At 43.8% G+C, this 22086-nt stretch overlaps 1 protein-coding gene across 1 annotated transcript; it reads right to left on the bottom strand.

Annotated features, from left to right (window-relative positions):
- Window positions 1–390: 390 nt before the first annotated feature.
- si:ch211-286o17.1 (hematopoietic progenitor cell antigen CD34) lies at window positions 391–20486 on the bottom strand. Its single transcript, XM_068742017.1, has 6 exons — window positions 20346–20486; window positions 4278–4370; window positions 2553–2673; window positions 1990–2042; window positions 1317–1466; window positions 391–579 (listed from the first exon to the last, which is right to left on the bottom strand). Exons 1-6 carry the CDS (start codon window positions 20484–20486, stop codon window positions 391–393), a joined length of 747 nt encoding a protein of 248 aa, XP_068598118.1.
- Window positions 20487–22086: the final 1600 nt, after the last annotated feature.

Here is a 22086-nt window from a genome sequence, read left to right as displayed (position 1 = left end):
GTTTATGTCATTGTCTGGGCTTAACAGCAGAAATTTGGCATCATTTGGTGATTTTACAATGGTTGGTACAGCAGAAGTCAGTGCCCTGCTTGGAGTCCCAAACACGGCGTATGTACGGCAGGTTCCTTCTGACACCAGCAAGCTTTTCACATTACAGGAATTGTCAGTATTATCGGCAAACCCATGAGCTTCATTTCTGTTGTGATTGTCCTCCCAAGAGGAGCAGGTCAACGAGAGGGGGGGGGGGGGTACATGTATTTAGTGGATTCTTGTTGAATTTGTCTCAGTGTGTTGACAGTCTTGGAGGCGGCAGAGAGGATTGTGGGTAGTGTGTCCCCGTGGGAGAGGGGGAGGACACGCTACCCACTGGGGTGGTACGTGTGTCACAATTCACATTTCTGTGTCAGCCACCGGGACTTGGGTGCCAGAGTGTCCGTTGGTGGTGGGGGTGGGGTTGTTCCCATTTTCTGGTGGAGAGTCGCCGTTGGCAACGGGTTTCTCAAGGGGGTCCTGGGGCAGGGGGGCTACGGACACCAGGGTGTTGGCCTGGTTCTCATCATCTGCCTGGAAGGATTCAGCCTAAGAGAAGCACACAGACAATGCCAATGGGTGTGGTGAGCTTTATGAACTTTGGTGTCTGCACCAGTAAAGGTGTATTAATTAATCTAATTACAGTACCTCCGCCAAGGTAATTTGCAAAATCCGGAATGTTTTCACGGAAACAAGCATGTGTTGGCTTGTATCTATCAGTGGAAGTCTCAAAATCCTGAAAGGATGATGCCTATCAAATATGATACGTTTTGCAATAAAGGGTTAAAACCTGAGATCCACAATCAAGAGCAGCAATTTGCAGCTAACGAGAAGCAGTACTACAATGCATGCCATGGTGTGCCACTGCCAACATGTTGCATGAGATACCCATGTTAAATGTTCATTTCATTGCCATTAGATGTTCTGTCTGCGTGTTGTTATCTCGAGGGTGTTTATAAAGGTTTGTTCTGGGCGTCTACGTGCCTCCAGTTCATCTCCATGCCAATCGTATCACAAGAAGCTACAGAACACTGCACATTTGTGGAATACGGCCTTTTCATCACGCCTCATTAGTTTTTTGAGGATTGCTGGACCGCTATCTATTCTCTAAGGTGTCATAATAACTGAAGACTGTTATGTAAGAACATTTCATTTAGGTCAGTAACTTCACAAGTGCATTTAGAAATAGTTAACACTAGATGAGGGTAGTGACGAGGGGGGGGGGGGGGACTTAGACACATAACCAGGTTTTTGATTCTTTAGGCAGCAACAGTAAATCCACTCACCAGTCTGACTCCCTTGGAGTTCTTGCGGTGTGTCTTGAGGTAATAACCGGCTACCAGAAGTGCAGCCAGCAGCAGGCCTGTCAGCAGCAAGGCAACCAGCACCAATTTAGAGTTCCTCCCCCAGCGAGGAGCAGCTTTCTCCACGTCAGTCTGAAGCAAACAAAACATCTGTCTGTACTGAGCAAGCGGGACATACTCTGTACAAACCGGGTATGAAAAACACGACGACGTGATATATAGTGCATCAGATGTGTCTGTTTTTCATTATCCAGTGTGTGGTGTCTGTTATTGCCAAACAACAAAAAGAACCCCACCCAAATTCTTTGTTTACATGCTACAGAACTGGTCGTTTTTTCCTCAGGCGTCAAGGCAAGGTCAGAACAAGAAGATACCAGAGAGGCTTCCTGAAGGAAAGGTCATACTGTCGTTCTGTTCGTGCTTGTAGCAAAGAGGGAAGGGAACTGTTTGTTGAATGCAAACAGACTGACGGATGTTACAGACACACAGTCGACTTTCATGATGGATGGTGTGACGCTGGTTGCGCATGTGACCTTGAGATCAAGCTTGGTTTGTAACTTCATGGCCATAGAAACCCCTATAGTGTGTGTGTGTGTGTGTGTATGTATTTAGCTATACAGTACAAATGTACAGAGAAGACGCGTAGAAATGGTACCTTATCTTTGATGATGTCATTGTTGAACTTCCTAGTCATCCCGGAAACATCAGCTGCAAATGACAAAGATTTTCTAGTTGTGTTGTTGCTCTAATATTACACTTATATTCATTGAGGAGAGGAAGACACCCTCCAGTGGAAAAAAAACCCGATTTAGAAACCTGCTTATTGTTTGAGAGTGTTCCAAATCATTCACCTTTACTTTCCAATTCGTTATTTTACTTTTAATTTCACTCAAAATGTTGTGTTTACCACGATCACTAATCTTTGTTGGTTGACTAAAAGTTTTTTTTTGTAGCAGTAGTTTGGGGAACGCAGGTCTAAGGGTGTTACTCTGTAGTCTATATAGATTGTAAATCCCTCAGAGGCTAATTATCATTTTTTAATTTGAAAGATTCAAGCAAAATTTGATGGACTGAGTAAACACCAACTTTAACAGTCTGAAAGAAAGGAGGTAATGTTCATGTGGGATTACAATTATTATAAATCAATGTGGAATATATCCTCCAAATGTCTTTACAATGTGCTATGTCCATACTTTCGTTCGTTAGAATGTTGCTTACCTTCGACATACTTTCCGGACACAATAATTTCATCTGTGTCGTCCTCCTGGAAGATTTCTAGTTTACAGTCTTTATCGCAGAGTTGCTGCAGAACACTTCCAATCTTTGCTTTGGAGTCTTCCTGCAAAACAAATATGATTTTATTGAATTGTATTCATGTCAACATGTGACTAATTACATTTTTATCGTCTTGTACATAAAGAGTAACCTGCTTAGGCTGCTGCCCCCGCGACCCGGCCGGGGATAAGCGGCTGGAAATGGATGGATGGATGTCTTTGGGCTAATTGTATAGCATTTAGTACATCATTTTGACATCACCGCCATCTGTCTCGCTTCTATCTTTGTCTGGAAATCAGCAAGCACTATCACAAACCTGTCCACAGCCTGTCCTCGGTGTAACGTGATCCAAACCTCAGAAATGTGCTCTCACTTAGAAGCCATTGGATCCCAGCTCAGGAGTGGAGAGAGATGGCTTCTTACAGGAACCACAATGGAATACAATTCTCAGTTGGATGGAGAAAACACGAAAGCCCTAAACCTAACTCCATCATCTCATCATGCTGCAACTCAATTCAGAATAGCGAATTCCATTACAGAACTAATCTACTCCTTAAAAAAGGCCAGCAGTCAAACCTCCCTGACCCTCCTCAGAGCTTCACTCCTCCTTTCCTCCTTCTCCTTTCAACAATATGGCATTACATAAGTAGACAGAAGAAATAGAAAATCTCAGAATCAAAATGATCTCACTATACTTAAGTACAATTTATTTCTCATGGCATGTTTCCTCTATAGTTACATAAAGGCCAAAAGAAAGCTGCAATATTATCATTATTATTATAGGATTCTTGTGACTTGGTCGGTTACGACTAAATTGTCATCCCATGACTCGAAAGAGATTTTAGTGTTCAAGAAATGGATTGGAAGCATGACTATCTACTGAAGTTGATTAATTCACTTTTGTGGGCAAGTCTGACTCTTTGATAGTTCTCTCTTCTCTTTCACCATTAAGTCCGGGATTTCATCTCCTTCATTCCGACTTCTGAGGCCTTTTAAACTCCTTTTTTTGTGTTTTGTTCGAAAACCCAGTCGTTCGAGAACCGAGGTTCCACTGTATTAGGTTGACTAGAACCAATGTAAGGAAGTTCTCCGGAAAAAGAATGGATTTGGGAAAACATTCTGACCAAAGTTTATGCTAATTCGTGATTTGTTGCAGTCGCTGAGAACGCGCTCGCCCATCTGTTGCACAGTACATACATTATTATGCTTGCAGCTGTCCATGCACAACATGAATGCTGAATAACAGATTTACTGCTCAGGCTCACAGAGAGCCAGAGAAGCTCGTCATCTCTTGGGTTCAGGCCTCCACATTCCTGCCTGATTCCTGCTGACCTCAAAGCTGTGGTCCTGGGAAGAGTCTATCTCAGCAACCAGACACACCCACACTGTTGCATCAGTGCTCAGTACATTACAATATGGACTCCACTATCGTGACTCGTATACAGCTGCGATTACATGCTGTCCATCCAGTTGAATCAGTTCATAGCTGATGCATGAGCGAGATGCAGCATAAATAAATAAGATGAAATCCATACTGCGTAGATCTTTCCTCTACACCAGCGGTCCCCAACCACCGGGCCGTGGCAGGAAAAAGGTTGGGGACCGCTGCTCTACACCACACATGAAATGATGCACAAGCAGCTGTAAGGAAGTGTTTCCTGCACTTACACAATTGGAGGCAGCCTTGAGTTTCAGTTTGACCGCGTTCTTGTTCTGGACCGCCTCTTTGCCAACACAGACGACGTCATCCAGCAGCACCGGCTGCAGAGAGAGTTCAGAACCAGTTCAATAACTTTCCCGTGTGAACAGAATTAGTTATACATTTAACATTATACACAACATGGTGGATGATCTGTTCTATTAAAATGATCTATTGATGTTACTGGTGGTTTGTTATTTGGCCCGTCTCCTCTGGCTGGCATCGGTGCTGGGGTCTCATCAGTGCCTTTCGGTGCATCAGTAGGTGCAGCGCCGTCCTTCTGGCCTCCTGCCTCCTCTCTTTCTGTTGCTGCTGTTGGTTCAAGTGGGCCCACAGAAGGGAAGACCAAGACTTGTTGATCATCTGGCTCTGGAAAAGTCATTTCATTTAAATGGTTAATATTGTTTTTAGCTATTTTGCCTGTGCTGATGCAAGGTAAATGTCAGGTTCTTATACACCAGCAATCCATGCAAACCAGGACCTCAGAGAGAGCCGTTGATTTAGTCTGGAATAATGTGATGAAAGATGTTTACATACTGTTTGTTATTTTTATTTCATTTTCATCCAAAACATAATTGACATTTCCGTAAATCACTTCCCTTCCTACTGGCACTTTGATCAGCATGTTATAAATGCTCTATGTTCTAAATACAAGGGTATTTTGAATCTTTATAAATGTGGAAAATTTATCAAGTATGTTTTCCCACAGATTTTTCATATGAAATTATTCTTGAAATCATGAAAATAAAAACATTTATTTTAAAATTGAAAACCCCATTTACAGATTCAAAAAGCAGTTAAAAATACATCAACTCTGATTCACTTTTACTTTTCATGCTTGGTGTATAAAGATACCAAGATTTTTTTTTACGATGATCCAGATCACCATGTGGAAAGTGTAAATCCAGTTAGGAAGTGTATTGGCAATATATAATAATGACAATTATATAATTGTCATTATGCTTAGTAATTATTCTATTGCCAATACAGAGGGGAATGAGCTGCTTGGCGGAGGTCTGCTCTCTCTGAGTGCTTTTCTAGTTTCCTCTGTTCTTTGGCAAAAAAAACATAAAAAACTGAGTGGAAAAAAGCCTTCAGTGAAATATCCGACAACAGGACAGAGAAAGTACCGGGGATATCTCTCAGCTTTGGCGTTGTGCTTGATGCGTTTTTGTCTATTTTGGTCAAATATTGTCAGAGTCCACTTTTATCTGCATTGGGGGGGGGGCGTCACGAAAAGGTCAAATTCGCTTTGTCGCTCCAATATTTATTTTTATTGGCACAAGAATCAGTGTTCATCAATGAGTCCTTTGTTCTTGCTGATAAATGAGCTTCTACAATAAAGTATTTTTCTAAATGAATGGCAGTACTGTTCTACACCAGTTAGTGCAGACATGGGCAAACCACGGCCCGCGGGCCGTATACGGCCCGTTATGCTTTTCAATACGGCCCGCCAAACTTGTCCAATTACCAAAAAATTCAAAATCATAACTTTCATTTTGTCCCTGCAATACCCGTGTTTCACCAGCAGATGGCGCACTGACAACCGTTGGCGTGTAGCGAATTATTCTTTGCATTCGTTTCTTTTTCCCCATTGCTCTCTGACCCGTCTGTAGAAATGAGCGGACCAAAGAAGAGCAAAGTAGACGGTGAGGGCCGAGTGTTTAATAAAGAGCGGACAACAAGATTTCTTTTCACCGAAATCCGATCTACGGCTGCATGTCTGATATGCCAAGAAGCCGTTGCGGGTTTTAAAGAATATAATATCAGCCGTCACTTTGCCACAAAGCATGCAAACTACGCTAGCAAGCAATCAATGCAAGAACGGGAGTTCTTGCACAGAGTTCTGCCGTCGCTTCTCTGATTTAAAAAAAATTGACGCATCACTTCAGCTGGTGTCCCGTCCCGTCACAAGACCCTGAAACCGACCCGCAGGAGCTGCAGTTGGAACTGATCGATCTTCAGTCCGACTCCGCCTCAAAGGATAAGTCCAAGTCTCTTAACCTGAATTACTTTTATGTCTCACTTAACGAAGCAACGTTTCCAAACGTCCGGAGGACGGCACAGAATATGCTGCTGTTTGGCTCGACCTACGTGTGTGAGCAGACGTTCAGCGTCATGATCAATAAATCCCGTTCTTTTAATGAAGTGCGCATTTATGCACAGCAGTGGAACAACAATGAGTGCAGCAGAAATGATTGAGATTTAGTATTTCGTGTTTTGATATGTTTTGAATGTTTTAAGTGATCATCTTTTTTCAATAAATGTTGATTTATTTAACTTTACACGTTCATGTGAAATTTATTAAAAACAGATGCAATCACCAGGTTTGACAGATCACAGTGTCATTGCTATTTTAATCTATTTACATTTCTCCTCACACTGTTGTGCCAAAATATGTGTAAATGCTGCATCTTGCATATTCATTGAGACAAACGTACTACCTGGATTAGGGCTATTTTGCACATTTGAAAGACGCAGTTCTTCGGACACACTGTTAGTAAATCGGGTTGTACATTTATCTGTGTGTGTTTACTGTGCTATGAGGTTTGCTGCACATTACACGCAGCGCTTTAGTATATCTGGGCCAAACACTCATCCAAAAGCTCCTGGCCCGGCCCCTCTGTCAAAATTTCAAACCCAATGTGGCCCGCACGTCAAAAAGTTTGCCCACCCCTGAGTTAGTGTCTCTCACCATGGGCAGCGGTTGTCCCTGGAATCATGTCTCCTCGTACGTAGGCCTCTGCTTCTGCAGGTGGCACGCTCACTGTGACGGTTTCCTCTTCCTCTGCCACAACCCCTGAGGTAAAGTCAGAATAAACTGTCATTCCACCTTTGAAGATCCCTCATTTTACAGTGAAATGCCACATTTATGATCCAAACAGTCCCAGCCCAGTGTTAGTACAGTTTGGTACGCTGGCGCCACCACCAGGGACAGACACAGACTGCAGCGCATTGTACGTGCTGCGGAGAAGGTGATCGATAGGCTGCAAGCTGCCATCTCTCCAGGACCTGTATGTCTCCGGGACTCGGAGGCGTGCAGGTCGGATCACAGCCGACCCTTCTCACCCTGGACACTCTTTGACCCTCTCCCCTCAGGCAGGAGGCTACGGTCCATCCGGACCAGAACCTCCCGCCACAAGAACGGCTTCTTCCCCTCGGCTGTAAGACTCCAGAACACTTAATAATTCTGTCCCGGACTAATGAACACTTTATAAACGGTAACTTTCGCTGTTCCATTTGCACTGCGTGATTACGCTAGTTTACTGTGTGTGTATCTGTGTATCCACTCCTGCTGCTGCTGTTTTTTGTGATGTGTTCTGTACTTGTATGTTTTTTGTAACTTAGTCATTACTGTTACATGTAGCACGAATTCACAGAGAAATATTCCTAGCCTGTGAACCCTCTTTGACAATAAACTGATTCTGATTCTGGTTTGTTTGTTTTTGTCTTAGCAGGATTTACACAAAAACTACTTGATAGGTTTTCTTATAGAGTTGGACGTGTATCAATGAAGAACCCATCGGACTTTGGAGTTTATATGGATAACTATGTGGAGTTTGTGTGTGTGAATGCATTTCAGCAGCCTTATTTTGATGAGTCTCAGCACTGAGTAACTGAATGTACTGGTACTATGATAATTCCTCTGCTCAGCCTGAGCAATTCAACTTTTAGAACAAGACATTGGCTTTTTGAAGCGCTGACGTCCCGTTCACTAGCATCCACCGAGCTGAGTCGGCATCTTCAGCAGCAGGAACTGAATGTGCCGCTTATGCAGCCTCTTGGCCAGGTTGTCATTATAATGAAATAAAAAATAAAGCCATGCTCCTGATCCACAGCATGAGGTCATCTTCTGTGGAAACCAATATGTGTGGTTCAGCTGAGGCATGATGGGACGTTGAAAATGTGTATTAATGTTAATAGTGTTCGTTCTCCTCCTTCCACCACGTTTCATGGAAATCCATGCAATCGTTTTTGTGTATCCCTGCTGTGAAACCAACAAAACAAGGTAGACCTACCTAATTAATTACTGACTGAATACCATCTGTGATAAATACTTAGTGACTAGTCAAATTAATAATATTCTATACTAGTAGTTTACTGACCCAGCAGCCAATGATAAAGACAGATTCATTGTTGTCACTCAAAGCAAACGGGGAATCAACATTTGTTTTGTTGATGTGCAGCTCAGCCAATCTGCATTTAAAACATGTTTCCTACCTCTACAACGCTCTATATTATCCTCACGTGTCGGATCGTTTCCCAATTGTTGCCGTTCAAGTGCAGAGAATCAGATTAGATGGAGATAATGCTCCTGTTTTAATGCTCGGTTGGCTCCTCGTGTTTCTGCCTCCAGTTGCTACGTTAGCTTTTCACACATGTTGTCCATTCTTTACATTCGCACAGCGGCGTTCCTTCGATAGATCATTCTGACAGACAGGTGTCACAAACAAAGAGTAACTGCTGTATGCGCTGTGCTGGCAGGTGGGATAGTAATCTCTTCTGGTTCGCTTGGCATTAGCAACTGTCTGCTACGTCTGTCTGTCATACGGTATTTAAATGGTACTAACTGGAGCAAATAGTCTGCTCTTGGTCTACTAATTCATCAGACTCAGTGACATGCCATGACTTTTCGCCTTTCCTTACTCAAGTCAATCCTTACATGAATAGCGAGTTAAGCTCTCGAGTCAGGACTCACGTCTCACTAATGGAGACAGAATGTTGCTACCGTTGCTGCCTCACCCTGCTATCCCAACGTCGCTGTTATTCCATCAGTGTGAGTGTGAAGCACAGACAGGTCAAGGGCTTCCCAACCTTGTTACGGTAAGTCTGGCATGCAGACCGATGAGCCTTCAGCCGCCAACCCTCACCCGCTCTGGGTGGTCCGTCTGATTACTCTACTGGAGAGGACGCGGCCCATCTCGGTATCCACATTTTATAAATACATGTCACTAATTCTTCTCTCTCTTCCCCGTAGTCTTGTGCTCTCTCTCTCCCTCCATTTGTCCCTCTTTGTGTCTCTGGGTCTGGCTTTGGGTCTGCAGGTCTTTCTGTCCGTGACGCAGCAGAACCTGAACCTGTGAACCGGATGTCCTTTAATGCTGGCATTAGCATTTATTGTTTTATACAGCAGCTCTTTAGCCAGTGGTTTGCTCAGCAGCTTATATGTTGTGATTGTGAATCACTGGATGCAGTGTAAATACATTATGTTCTTGTCTCCTTCTCTTCTCTCTGTCTCTCTATTACTCTCGCCCTCTCTGTGTTTCTGACTCTCCTACTACCTGTCATTGTCTTTGTCTCTCTCTCTCTGTCACTGTGTCTCGGTCCTTTTCCCTCCGTCTCTCTTTCTCAACCCAACCAGTCAAGACAGATGGCCGCCCACTATAAGTCTTAGGCAAAGTGCTTGCTGTTGTGGGACAAGTTGGGTTCTGTCTTTCCCTGTAAAGTGCCTTGAGATAACTTTCTGTTATGATCTGGCACGTACGTTTTTTGAATTAAAAATGAATTGAATATTATGCTGTAGGATTTCTAGGAGGGTACTGACACTGTGACTGATAGTTTGGGTCTGGGATGATATCATGGTGAATAAGTGAAAATCAACTAAAGAGAAACATCAAAACTGTTTTTTGAAACAGTACAGCGGGATTTACAGCCCATGTTGTCGCAGGTCTTGTGCTGACGTCGTCACGACACCTCAAAGGTTCCTGCTACAGTTCTATTAAACAGCACATGTAGCTTCAAACATAATAACTTGCTGTTGTGTCCAGTTCTCTGAGCATTCATCACTTATTACTCCTTACACACCAGAGTCCAAGTGTGTTAAACCTTCTGCATTTGAACTGCCTCTTACTGCAGCATCTGCACAAACAGCACGGTCTCAGCAGCAGTTGTTAACTTTAAGCCAATCCTTAACTTTTATTCAAAAACTTATGATGCAGCAACCACACATATGGACATATGTTTACAAATCCAGAGCCCCGTATAAATACTCAGACTTCCCGTTTCCTTCTTTCTGTGTATTGCCAGATATTGATATTGATCACCATGTCTTGCTCTGATTGAAATAGCCCATCCCTAATCAGCCCTGACTACATGTGCTCGGGGTCTGACTTCATTGCTCTTGGAGATTTTCCCACGATGTTGCTCTGAGTGATGGCTGTGGTCTGGAAATGTCCCCCCCCCCCCCCCCCACCCCATCTCTTGGGACTCCCAGTGGAGGAATGTGGCAGGATTTAGAAGAAGACAAGCTTGTTGCTCCACACCCTTCTCCCTTCCAATTGCTCACGCTCTGCTAGTCACGCACAGCTATTCTCAGGAATATATCGAGGCAAGACTCTAGCTTCAGCCAATCCACTTTCTGCACCATTGTGCAATGTAAAGTCACATGCCAAGAACCACATCGTGACAGCTATGCTTTGTCTCCTGTGGCTTCAGACATCTTGTCGTTTCAATTTTTCCAGAACACTTAAATGAAATATCTGTGACAGCCTTTGGTCCAAATAACAAACAGATGCTGCAGGACAGCGTCCCTCATTTCTGTCTCAAACAGATGCTGCAGGACAGCGTCCCTCATTACCCTCGCCGAAGGGGAGGCGAGGGTATTGCAATTGGGTCCATTTGTCTGTTTGTCTGTTTGTTTGTCTGTCCGAGCGCATAATTCAAAAACTAGTAACCCAATCGACTTGAAATTTTTACACAAGCAAGGTTCTGTCCGTGGCTCGGTCCTCCCCGAGAATGGCGTTGATCTGGATCTGGATCCAGATTCTAGAATTATTTTTTTTACATCTGGAATTGTGCCTGTGCTGTAAAGTGTCACTTTAAGAGGGAGGGACACGAATGGCATGATGGGAAAAAGAGTCCAGAAGGTGTCTTGTAGTACGTTCCGGAGCAGCAAGCTAGAGCAGGTTTGGCCCCTCTGATCCGGAAGACCTGTTTACTGTCTCACAAGATCCAATAGTCTTTTGGAGGCGAGGGTCTGCAATCTCTGATTGTCGTTTTCTAGTTTCTGTCTCAAACAGCTCTGCCAGAAACGCTCTAAACCCAGAAGAAAAAGTACGTTCATAGCGAGCACGTCTACATGCACGCTACCATGGTAACCCGTGAGATGGGTTTAACACAACATATTTCAGCATTTCTGAGCAATGATGAAATTAGAGGCACGGCCAGAAGAGACAGTAAGTGTTATTCTGTTGCTTCTGGTCATGCCTCAAATTTCCTGGAACCACATCAGAGGTTTTCTGATATCAACCCGGCATCAAATAGACAAAAAATGTGATGCTAAAGTACTCCGATCTTCTACCGTGCGCCTCCAGCGTTTACCGAAACACGGATTTTTCAAGGCGAGTTACATAATGGAGACAAATTAATGAATTACTCAATTTATAATACGTTTTTGTGGGGTTGTATATCTCATGATTCTGGCAAACTGATCATTTATTTATCAAAATTACCCAATAAGAGAATGCAGAAAAACATATCTGGGTTTTCTTTGATTGAAATGAAGCTCCAGGGGACAATAAAGGTTTACATTGAAACTACAAACAAGGATTTGTGGTTTTCTATTTTCTTTTTTTAACCATGCCTCTAGAGAATTGTCTTCGTGTTTTCTTGATTTATTATTCTGCTGTTCTTTAAGGGATCTGAATTTTGGGAATTTATAGCATGCTAAAGAATGTGACACTGGAGCTCAGAACGCTTAGGGTTGGACTTGGGTTGCAACTCTACCCTCTTTGAAACAACAGACCGCTGACCCCACTGTCTTGACCTCCCCCCCTCCCTCCACCGCCGCAGTGATTAGCAGCAGATCCTGGCTCATTCGTCTCTCTTGGCAGCAAAGCAAGCAGATCTCATGGTTTCAATCAGGCCCATTGACACAGCACTCATTTTACCGGACACTGCTGCAGAACTCACCCAACCCCGCCCTGAGGCTGCTGCAGCTCCGTCTCAAATGCACGCTTGTTTCTTGGGACCATAATCAGGAAACACGGCATCTGCTTTCAATTGGGAACATTATATCGCCCTGCTCCCACAAGCACACACTCACAATTGCCCGCTGCAGTTTAACGAGCCTTGTGCATTAGCTTGAGTGAGGCAGTTAGGTTTGCGCGTGTGCAAGAAGACTGTTGGAGGATCTGAGTGACATCTGAGTGTCGATACAGCCGAGGCTTGGTGCTGATTTTGTCCACCAAGACTGAAACGTCTTTCAAAAATCGACTTGTACATATATCAAGCGGCAATATTCTAAAAACAACCTCAACAGGCCAGTAAATCGGTGAAGCAGAGTCGAGGAAACAAAGTAAAAGCACTTCTTTCACACAGATGTGGGCGGTCTCGGCCTGTCCGTCAAGAACAACTTGATAAAGGACACTTTGACATGTCAACAGGAAGATCTGCTGATGGTGACCGGGAGATTAGTGGATGAGCCGAGCTAAAAACCGTCCCTGAATTTATGCAGCTACTTCAGAATATTACTTGCGTCGCCATTTTGATTTTTGAATACACAAACAAGGATTTCCATAATTAGATGCTCTGAGGTTTGCAGTGAGGTTGCATAAGTAGAGAGCGTCCCAAAACCACTTCACAGTGTAGATGGAATTTAAAGAGCATCAAACATTTTCTAAGTACTGTTTATAGATCTTTCTTTCAATAGTGAGACATTCCTGTCATGCCTTCGACAACACAGTAAATCCAAACTTTCATTCCCAGGAGATTTCCACCCATTGTTTCTACACATTTCATGCTCAGCATCTGCTACTACGACGATCCTTCCAGTTGCCTCGGTAACCGCTAACATCTGTATCTGCTCTGATGTCATCACAGTAAAGTTATGCATTTATTGCCTTTCCATGGGGGCTCATTTCTGCGCTGCTGTACACTTCAGTGTTGCCAAGACATCGCAGGAGAGATTTTAATCTGACTCCAGAACCACATGCTTGAAATATCGTGACATTTAAGTGGTTTGCTTTCCATGACTGCTTGTATCTATCTGCTTTTTCGGGGGGGGGGGGGGGGGGAAGGAATAAAACTTCTCAAGTGGACGTCTCAAAATCCTGAAAGGCCATCAAATATCAAATATCAAATATGATACGTTAGGCAATAAAGGGTTAATATCGCTTTTCACTCGCTACCTGCCCCGGTCACAGCCCACTGACACACACACATCACACTCACGGGGGGCGCACACCTAAGCCATGTGCACAAACATGCACTGAGCTGCCTATTCTAACACATGTGCAAGACACATCTCACAACACCTCACAAGGAGCCTAAACGCTTGGTGGCGAGTGAGAACAGGGCAAAAAGACAGGAAAGCGGGACGAGTTGGACCGGTGGACAGTCCGCTTCGTTAGCTACGGAGGACCTGAGCGAGAATCAGAGTTCACAATGGAAGAAGCACCCAACACAACACACCTGTAAAGCAGGACGTCTGTAAGTGTACAGTTTTCACCACGTATGAGAGACGCGTCCACTCAGACAAAGGCATGCACGTCCGATGTAGCCGTACGGTGGCGAGCTAACGTACGCTCACTAATCAGTTTACATTTAGTTGTGCGTGATTTGTTCTTCTTGCCACAACTGAGGGGAGTGTGTGATCGTGTAGTTGTAGTTCATTTCTTTTGAGCGCTTTGATCTGTTTACAGGTCAAACACTCAGACTATTTATGTACCGATAAACCCCAAATAGAGTAATATTCTTCAAATTAAAAAAGATTAAGAAATCCTTTTGAACAGGACTTTCATTCGTTTTGTGCTTTGCGGCTCACGGGAGTTGCTGGAGCCCCTCCCAGCTCGCTATGGCCGAGCGCCAGCGTACACCCCAGCACATGGCGGGTTCACACGCACACTCATGCACTACGGAAAATTTAGAGTCACCAATTCATCCAAATTCCATGTTTTTGGAGGTGGGAGGAAACAGAACGTCATTCAGCAACATTTAATTTGATTAGAAGCAAACATCCTGAACTTGAATTTACTACATTCTGATTGTATATGAAGAATAAAAAGCATCTTTGTGTCCAGAAAAGCGCTATACAAGAACAACGCATTATTATTATTATTAATAATAAGATCATATTCAATTCAATTCAATTCAGTTTTATTTATATAGCGCCAGATCACAACATAAAGTTATCTCAAGGCATGGAGACATTTAGGGGATAAATTGAAGGTGTCAGATAAATACTTGTTTTTCAGGTCAGCTATGTGAGCGGCATGTTATGTTTACACATACTTTAACAGGACTGGTCCTTCTCACTATACTCACTACTACAGTAAATCAGCACAGATGCATTTGAAGTGCACATAACTCTAAAACCTTCTCTCACACACTTCAACTTGCCTCATATTGCAAAGTAAAAAAATTATATCCGCACATTTCTCCAAGATCCTAAGATGGTGGGAATTGAGTCCATGAAACGGCAAACAAAGAAAAACGGAAGACAGTCCAGAGGACGGCTCGCAAAATGTTGAATGAAACTTTAAACACAGATATGTGAGGAGATGCAGAAATTGGATCCTGCAAAATTCATAAATGCAGAATGGAGTCTTGAACTTCAGTGTTTAGGACATCTTTATCAGCCTAAAACCATTCTTTTAAATTATTCCCTTTTTTTTTTTTGCAAAGTGAACTTCAATCTTTTTCTGTCAGCATATTGCAGAAAATAATCATTATCCAACGTGGAATCTCATGTTATATATTTGTTTGTAGTAACGAGATGTGATAGCATTCCAGAAAAGTAAAAGGTTGTAGGGTTAAAAGCTGCATTCAACTCAAAGACCATTCAAACAAACACTCCTCCACCCCTCCTGGCACAGCCTCCCTCCCTTTCTCCGTGCAGCTGCCCACCTTAAAAACTTCACCCTCTCTCTCTTACGGTCTGTAATACTCACCATTTAACAGTGATATGATGAGGAGCAAAGCGAAAGCCAGATTTTTAGAACTCTGGTTAGTTCTCTGCACAGCAGATGTTGCCATTCCCGTCGGATGGGGATGGAAGAAAAGGAAAGAAAGAAAAGCTGCTTGAGCCGGAGCACGTTGGGGTTTCCTCTTACCCGGGCGGGACGGGGTGGATAAAGCACTGCTTGTGTTCTGTCAGGTTTTATACCCCCTCCCACTGAGGCCCAGCCCAACTCCCAGTTACTTTAACCCTTCCTCTAAGCCCCCACCCATTTGAGAGAAGTGAGGCAGATGGAGGGAAGAAGGAGAATTGGATCTTGCGTTGTATTATTTAAGAGAAGTGCTGAATTCTTTAAATTCCGATCAGCTTCAATAAGTAAATCCAATTCATTTAATCCACCACTGCAGAATCTTTTTTTTTTTTTTTTTGCTTTGGAGAATTATTTGAGGTGATCGGTGCTCGTACCATCCTTTGCTCACATGGGTGTGTTTGATTTGCGATCCCATCTGGATGGAATCAGTAATCCTCTGCACAATGGAAGGTGATAGCTGCCTATAAACAGGCTCCTTAATAGGCTTCGTGAGGGAAACCACAGAGGAGAGTATCTTTCTCCAAACAAACAATCCACTGTTATGCTAATGACTAATCCATTTCAAAGTCCCCAAGTGAGCAAGGCCATAAATCAACGGGCACCGCACCAGTGAGGGACCAGAGGGTCGAGAGGCTTGAAAGGACCTCGGGTTCTTTGTCCTATTGTTGGGGGGTTCTCATTATAAATCGCACATCTGGGACTATTGGCGAAGTTACGCTCAGAGCCTTGTTAAAACGCAAAGTAGCAGCAACAGCGAGTTGAGAAAAGTAAATTGGACAACTAACATGCTCTGAAAAACTAAAACAAGTAATTTGATACCACCCCTTGCACCCAGAGTCCCCCCCCCGTCCCAGGTTTGGCCCCATTCTTCCACCCATCACCAGATTCCCTCCCTCCTCCATTCTGCAGCCCTATTACACATTCAGCTTGAACAGCAGGGTGCCGAGGTGGACAACGGGGTCCTCGCCGTGACTGGAGATGAGCTTAGAGGAAACCCTCTGGAGAAAAAACAGCTGTGTCTGTTACAGCAGCCACAGCTGGACTCGGGAGTGTAGCTGGTAAAGAGCAGCCATTAGAGCCGCTTCAGTCCTTCTGAATCACATCACCCCCCCCCCCCCCCCCCCCCGAAACAATCCTTGACAATTTTGTTTTCCTTTGAATATGTGTCCTTTATTACGCATCTGCTCTATAGTTTGTCCTTTAACTTTTTCTGTAAGGCGATAGTAAATATTTGCTTGTAGGTGTCGACCATTGGTGTCTCAGATTATCTGCTTATGGTCACATAGCAGGAAACCCACACAGACAGTGCGTGGACGAAGGTCCTTTTCACACCTGTCCAAGCGGACTCGGTTTGATCGGGGACCTGAAAGTCGCAACATTGTTTCGGTTCTGCTTTCACACCGATTTAGAAAGCGCACCAAACTTTCTGAGCAGCATCACGTGTTTGAAAGCGGCGCTCATCGATTGGACAGAGAAGGAGGATAAATACCTCCCTGGTGTTTTTCTGTTTGTTTCAAATGCACATGGCTTGTATATTTGTTCCCGTGTCTGGTCTGGTGAGCTTTCACACCGCATATGAGCCGAACCAGGGTTCACTTGCAAGCGAACGGAGACCCACGTCTTCAGGCGGACCAGAGATCGCTTGTTTGGTCCGCACCAGAGTTTCGGATAAGCTTTCACACGTGCCCAAACGAAGCGGACCATCCGAGGAAGCGAACTCTAGTCCGTTTAAAGCGGACCAAACAGCTCTGGTGTGAAAGCGAGCTAAGCAAATGCTCAGTCTCTATAAAAAGTCAGTCTGGAAGACACCTCTGGTGTCCTGTGAATTAAAGTCTACAGGTCTGGCTTTATTTGTACACGTCTGTTGCACACATCTGTTGCAGTTTATGGACACAACCCCCTTCCCCCACTTTTTTTTTTTTTGCTTACAGGCACTGCACTTTTTCTTCACTTACAGAACACTGGTACGTTGCAATCATCACATGTGTGCTGGTGTTGTAGATTATTCCTGAGCAGTGTGTTTTGGTTGAGGGTGAAAATGTGTATGAACAGGATTTGAGTGTTGAGGCTTTTAGTTTCATGCATTGTGTTAAAATGCCCGGATGAGGACACAGACAAGCAGCTTTAATATCACTGAGGATACTTTGAAAGGTGTTGGCTTTACTGAAATTACAAACCGTTGCATTTTCTGAAGATGTCTTCCCTTTTTTTCTTTTTTTTTTTGCATGCTTTGATTTCTGGATGTAAGGATCCCCCTCTCTGATATACAATTACATCTATGGAGTCAAGCTAACATTAACAGTTAGAATGGGCTTGTCCTTTATTTTACATCCATCGCTCTCACAGGCTTCTTGCCCTCGTGCACTTCCTTCTGTAAGACAAAGGAGTTCCAGATCAGTAGACGCAGGAATAGTTGCTGCTCCCACAAGGTTTGAGATTAGCCTGAGTGGAAAAGCTGTGATCGGTGGAACGAAGCGTCATCAATCTTACTTATTACTTGGAGAATGCAAATGTTTTTCAGTATAAACTTTGTTTTTGAACAGAAAGCAACCTGAGTTTTGAGGACGAGAACACATTTGAATACTGCACAGTTTAGCATCTATCACACACGATTATTGAACTGTAAATATATATATGTTCATTATAATTGACTTTCTGGAGAGAAAAAAACAGCCAAAATGTAGTGATGACGGTGCATTTACCATCCTGGCCTGTATTTATTGGTTATATTTAAGGATAAACTTCACTGACAGTCGATCTATAACGTGTTCTTTGTGGTATTAAACTATAATCTACCGGGTGGAGACTATTAAGATCAGGAAACCATAACTGACTGATCAGAAAGGAAGATCACTATGTATTTATTATTTGTTTAAAGAACAAGGCATAGACTTTATCGTCACAACACTATTTTGAAGATTCCAGGTATAGAATGTAAAGCTTAATAGTAGTGTTTTTAACATTCTGCAGTTAATAACTACAGTGTTATCTATTGCTTCTGTCTTAGAGCAACAGCTGACCAGCAATGCATTATTTGGAAGAGCCTCAGAAAGGAACAGGGAGCTGTAAAACAGCCACTTTTCATGTGATGAATTAATAAAGGAAGGGTTCAGTCACATTACCGGTATATGGGATTATTCAATTATTCTGATTCTGAGTTTAAACCCTCACTGGAAGTGTGTTCTTAAATATATATATATATATATATATTACATTTGTGTGCAAATACATGTACCGGTAATCGCTGAAATGCATGCTTTAATATAAACTACATGAGCTTTCAAAAATAGGAGCCATTAATCCCACAAAGCTCAGTGATTGCCTGCTGAAGAGGGAGCCGGTGACGACTGGAGGACAAGGCGGGAAACTGAGCAAAGGGTTAAGAAAAGAGGGAGGAACGTTTTTTCAAACTGCACCAAATATTGGCCGATAAATATCTGAGCTGAAAATGTCTCTGCCCTCGAGTGAGCAGGAAGAGGAGAAGAAAAGAAGAGAAAGGGAAATCAGCACGATCCCGTGTCGTGACCTCCGGGATCACTGCAGGTGAACACCGACTCGGAGACACACCCTCACGCTTCCATAGGAGCCCTTTTACGGCTCTCTGAAACACATGGCACAGCCTCCCACATGATTCCTTTGTGCACGAATAAAGGAGGGAAGCGCTTTCTGTCTAAATCATGACTTGTCCTAACAAGCCCGTCCAGAAGATGGCATCAGCAGGCTGGTGTGCCGCCGACACCGACCCACTGGACATTAGTTCCACCAGCTCATTGTTTAAGCCCCGACTTATTACCATTTACGGCGTTGTTTTTTTGTAACTGAATCCGTGTCCTGCTGTGAATATTGAAAGAATCCAGCTGTTAGTACTTGGTAGTGAAGGATAAAGGACAAAAGAACGTTTAGTGCAGTCAAGCTGAAGAAATTAAACGCAGTCATGGTTTAGTTCACCCAATAAATCCTGAGAGAAGTTGTTGGGAGACGCTGGCTTGTCATTCATGGTTATTTCTAGGCAGCCATCTCGTTACATTTGTATTTCCTGCTTTAGCCTTTTGTCCTTTGCCAGAATAAACTCATCAGACCACAACCGGCTCAAAGCGGCTTTCTGTGGCGCCAAAGGGAATTTATTCCTTGATAGAACAGAAGGAAATTACATCATGGAGGGGAAGGTAGTAGTTGTATCCATTTCCACTCATAGAACCTGCTGGGTGTTTTCTCACTACTCATTAAGAAATATATGTGTGAAGTGTAAAAGCAACGATATATATACACATAGAGAGGATGAGAATCAGCAAACAATAGTGCAATCGTCTGTGGCGATGCGTCTGGCCCTCCTCTGGACTCTGGTGGTGTAAACAGAGTCCAAATCAGGCAGACTGACCCCACAATCCCCTGAGCTGTCCTCACCACCCGGGATAGGTCCTTCCTGTCCTGCGCCGTGCAGCTGCCGTACCACACGGTCGCACTGAGACACAGGATGCTCTCTATCGTGGCCCGGTAGAAGTTTGCAAGCAGCACAGAGGAGAGTCCAGCCCGCTTCAGCTTCCTGAGGAAGAAGAGCCGTTGCTGGGCCTTCTTCACCAGGTGTCTGGTGTTGAGTGTCCAGGAGAGGTAAAGAACAAATATCTGCAAAGAGTATTGGAGAGAGCTGAGAAAGATTGGTTCAAAAACACAGGAGTGAAAGGCAAGTGGTCAGTGGTCCATTGGTCCACTGCTGAAGAGGTGTTAGGGAGAGCAGGACACCTTCAGCCCGGCTGGTTCCATGAATCAGCTGAAGGACAACCCCTGGACAATGGGTCTGGCTCTCCACCAAGGACCTTGCCCTCCATGTGGAATCCAGGAAGCTCGCACCCAGGTTCGTTAGTCCGTTCCCCATTTCCTTTTTTTCCCATTCCCCATTTTCAAGTTCATCAGTCCCACTGACGTCCGTCTACGCCTTCCTCACTCCATGAGGATTCCTGACCTTCCATGTCTCCAGGATCAAGCCGGTCAGCAAAAGCCCACTTCAGCCCGCCTCCACCTCCCCGGCTGGTCGATGGGGCACCTACCTACACTGTCCGGCGCCTCCTTAAATCCCGACATCGAGGGATGGGGTTTCAGTATCTTGTCGACTGGGACGGTTATGGTCCGGAAGAACGGTCTTGGGTCCCGGCAAGGGACATCCTGGACCCGTTCCTCGTGAGGGACTTCCATCGGGACCACCCTGACCGGCCTGGGGGAACGCCGAGGACCATTCCTAGAGGGCGGGGGGGTTCTGTCACAGCTTGAGGCGGGCTTGTGTAATCGGTTCATTAATAAGTGTTAATATAAGTACACAAAATTGTCCGTGTGTCATGTTTCTGTCATACCTGGTGTGTCATATGCGTGCAGACTTCAGGTCCTCCAGCTACTTCTTCTATGGTTTTATTTCTTCTTCGTGTGTCTTTGCGTCTGTTATAAATACAGAGTTCTCCCGCTGCCTCTTCCCTTTTCGTATCTGATCGCGGAAGAGGTCAGTCATCCCCAATACCTTGTATGTGTGAAGTAAGTGTGGGGAGATGCTAACTGTTGCATGTCTTCTCCCCCTTTAGTTTGGGCTGGACTGTATGCTAGCAACGCATATCGATGTTCTTTTATTTTATATGTCAACCAGATTAAAATGAAAGTGCCTCCAAAAGTTCCCGCTGTATGCCGTGGCTCCTTCCTGCATCACACGCTGCACGAAATTACACAACGCAGAAGTCCACCGGTCACACTTGTGCTTTTCCATGCACTACCTCCTCCTGTCTTCCAGATCCTCGTCCTGTAATCAGCTCATTCCGGTCACCTGTGCTCTGATGCTCACCTGCAGCTGATCTCTCATCAGCGCTGACTCTACATATACTCAACTCAGACACCAGCTCTTGCCAGATTGTTAGCGATGATTCCTACCTTTCAGCATTCCAAATTGATCTCCTGTGTTTTAAATGATTGAAATGATGCCTCATTTAACTAAAATCCAGATTAATAATGCACATTTAATTTTGCACATTTGGTTGCAGAACACTGGAGTTTAGGATCACCGCAAAGGAAATCAGGCAAAAATGACGTTCATCAGTTGCGCGTTTATTTGTATAACAACAGTACAAAGTGAATCTTTTGCTTGTAAAATAGGAGTGGGTTTTTTTTTTATGTACAAAATGTATACAATATTATATAAATAAAAAAAACATTTTACAGATAAAATGTCTGACAGCTTATTGCACAACAAGTTTATAAATTAGCATCATCAAATCACACATTAAACATTGTTTCGGTCATATTTCAACATTTAACAGGCAATGTAGTTATTTTATTTCATTTTAGCTGAGTTCCTCTGGGGGGGGGGCGCAGAGAAAGCCCTCTGATACTGAAATGGTAAAGTAGCAGAATGACACTGGTGAGCATATCTGGTCATTATTATATGAAGTATTCAAACACCCTCAACTACTAGATAGAGTTAATCTTTCATCCCTACAGCAGAATTCAAGAAATCAAAATAAAACCCCAAATGAACACGATGCCTCAGGTGGAGTAGTTCATCCTGGTAATCGGATTACAGTTTAGGAATGACACGTACAGCAGGAGACAAACAATTCAAGCAGTTGATCGAAATCTGAGAAATCTGCTTTGGCTTCAGAACCTTCATCTGACTTGATTAGACCAGACCACAAATCAAACATGTGAAGCATCATATTTGGCACGTTCCGGGTCCCACCGCTCAGCAGAGGTGTCAGTCAGTAAACAATTAAACATACAATAACTAACTGCAGGGAGCCTGAAGAGGCAAAATGAG

This window comes from Brachionichthys hirsutus, chromosome 8, assembly GCF_040956055.1.
Source record: "Brachionichthys hirsutus isolate HB-005 chromosome 8, CSIRO-AGI_Bhir_v1, whole genome shotgun sequence".
Lineage (NCBI taxonomy): Eukaryota > Metazoa > Chordata > Actinopteri > Lophiiformes > Brachionichthyidae > Brachionichthys > Brachionichthys hirsutus.
The sequence above is the reverse complement of the archived record's forward strand: the minus strand, read 5'-3'. Positions and strand labels throughout refer to the sequence as shown.

What these genes read in the sequence shown, in the direction of transcription:
- si:ch211-286o17.1 (XM_068742017.1), bottom strand. Translation starts at nt 20,486, where the DNA reads ATGGAAGTCCCTCACGAGGAACGGGTCCAGGATGTCCCTTGCCGGGAC. An exon ending in TCAAGGCTGCCTCCAATTGT is followed by an intron (nt 2,674 to 4,277) that starts GTAAGTGCAGGA and finishes TTTGTTTTGCAG; the next exon opens with GAAGACTCCAAAGCAAAGAT. An exon ending in ACTCCAAGGGAGTCAGACTG is followed by an intron (nt 580 to 1,316) that starts GTGAGTGGATTT and finishes TGCTTCTCTTAG; the next exon opens with GCTGAATCCTTCCAGGCAGA.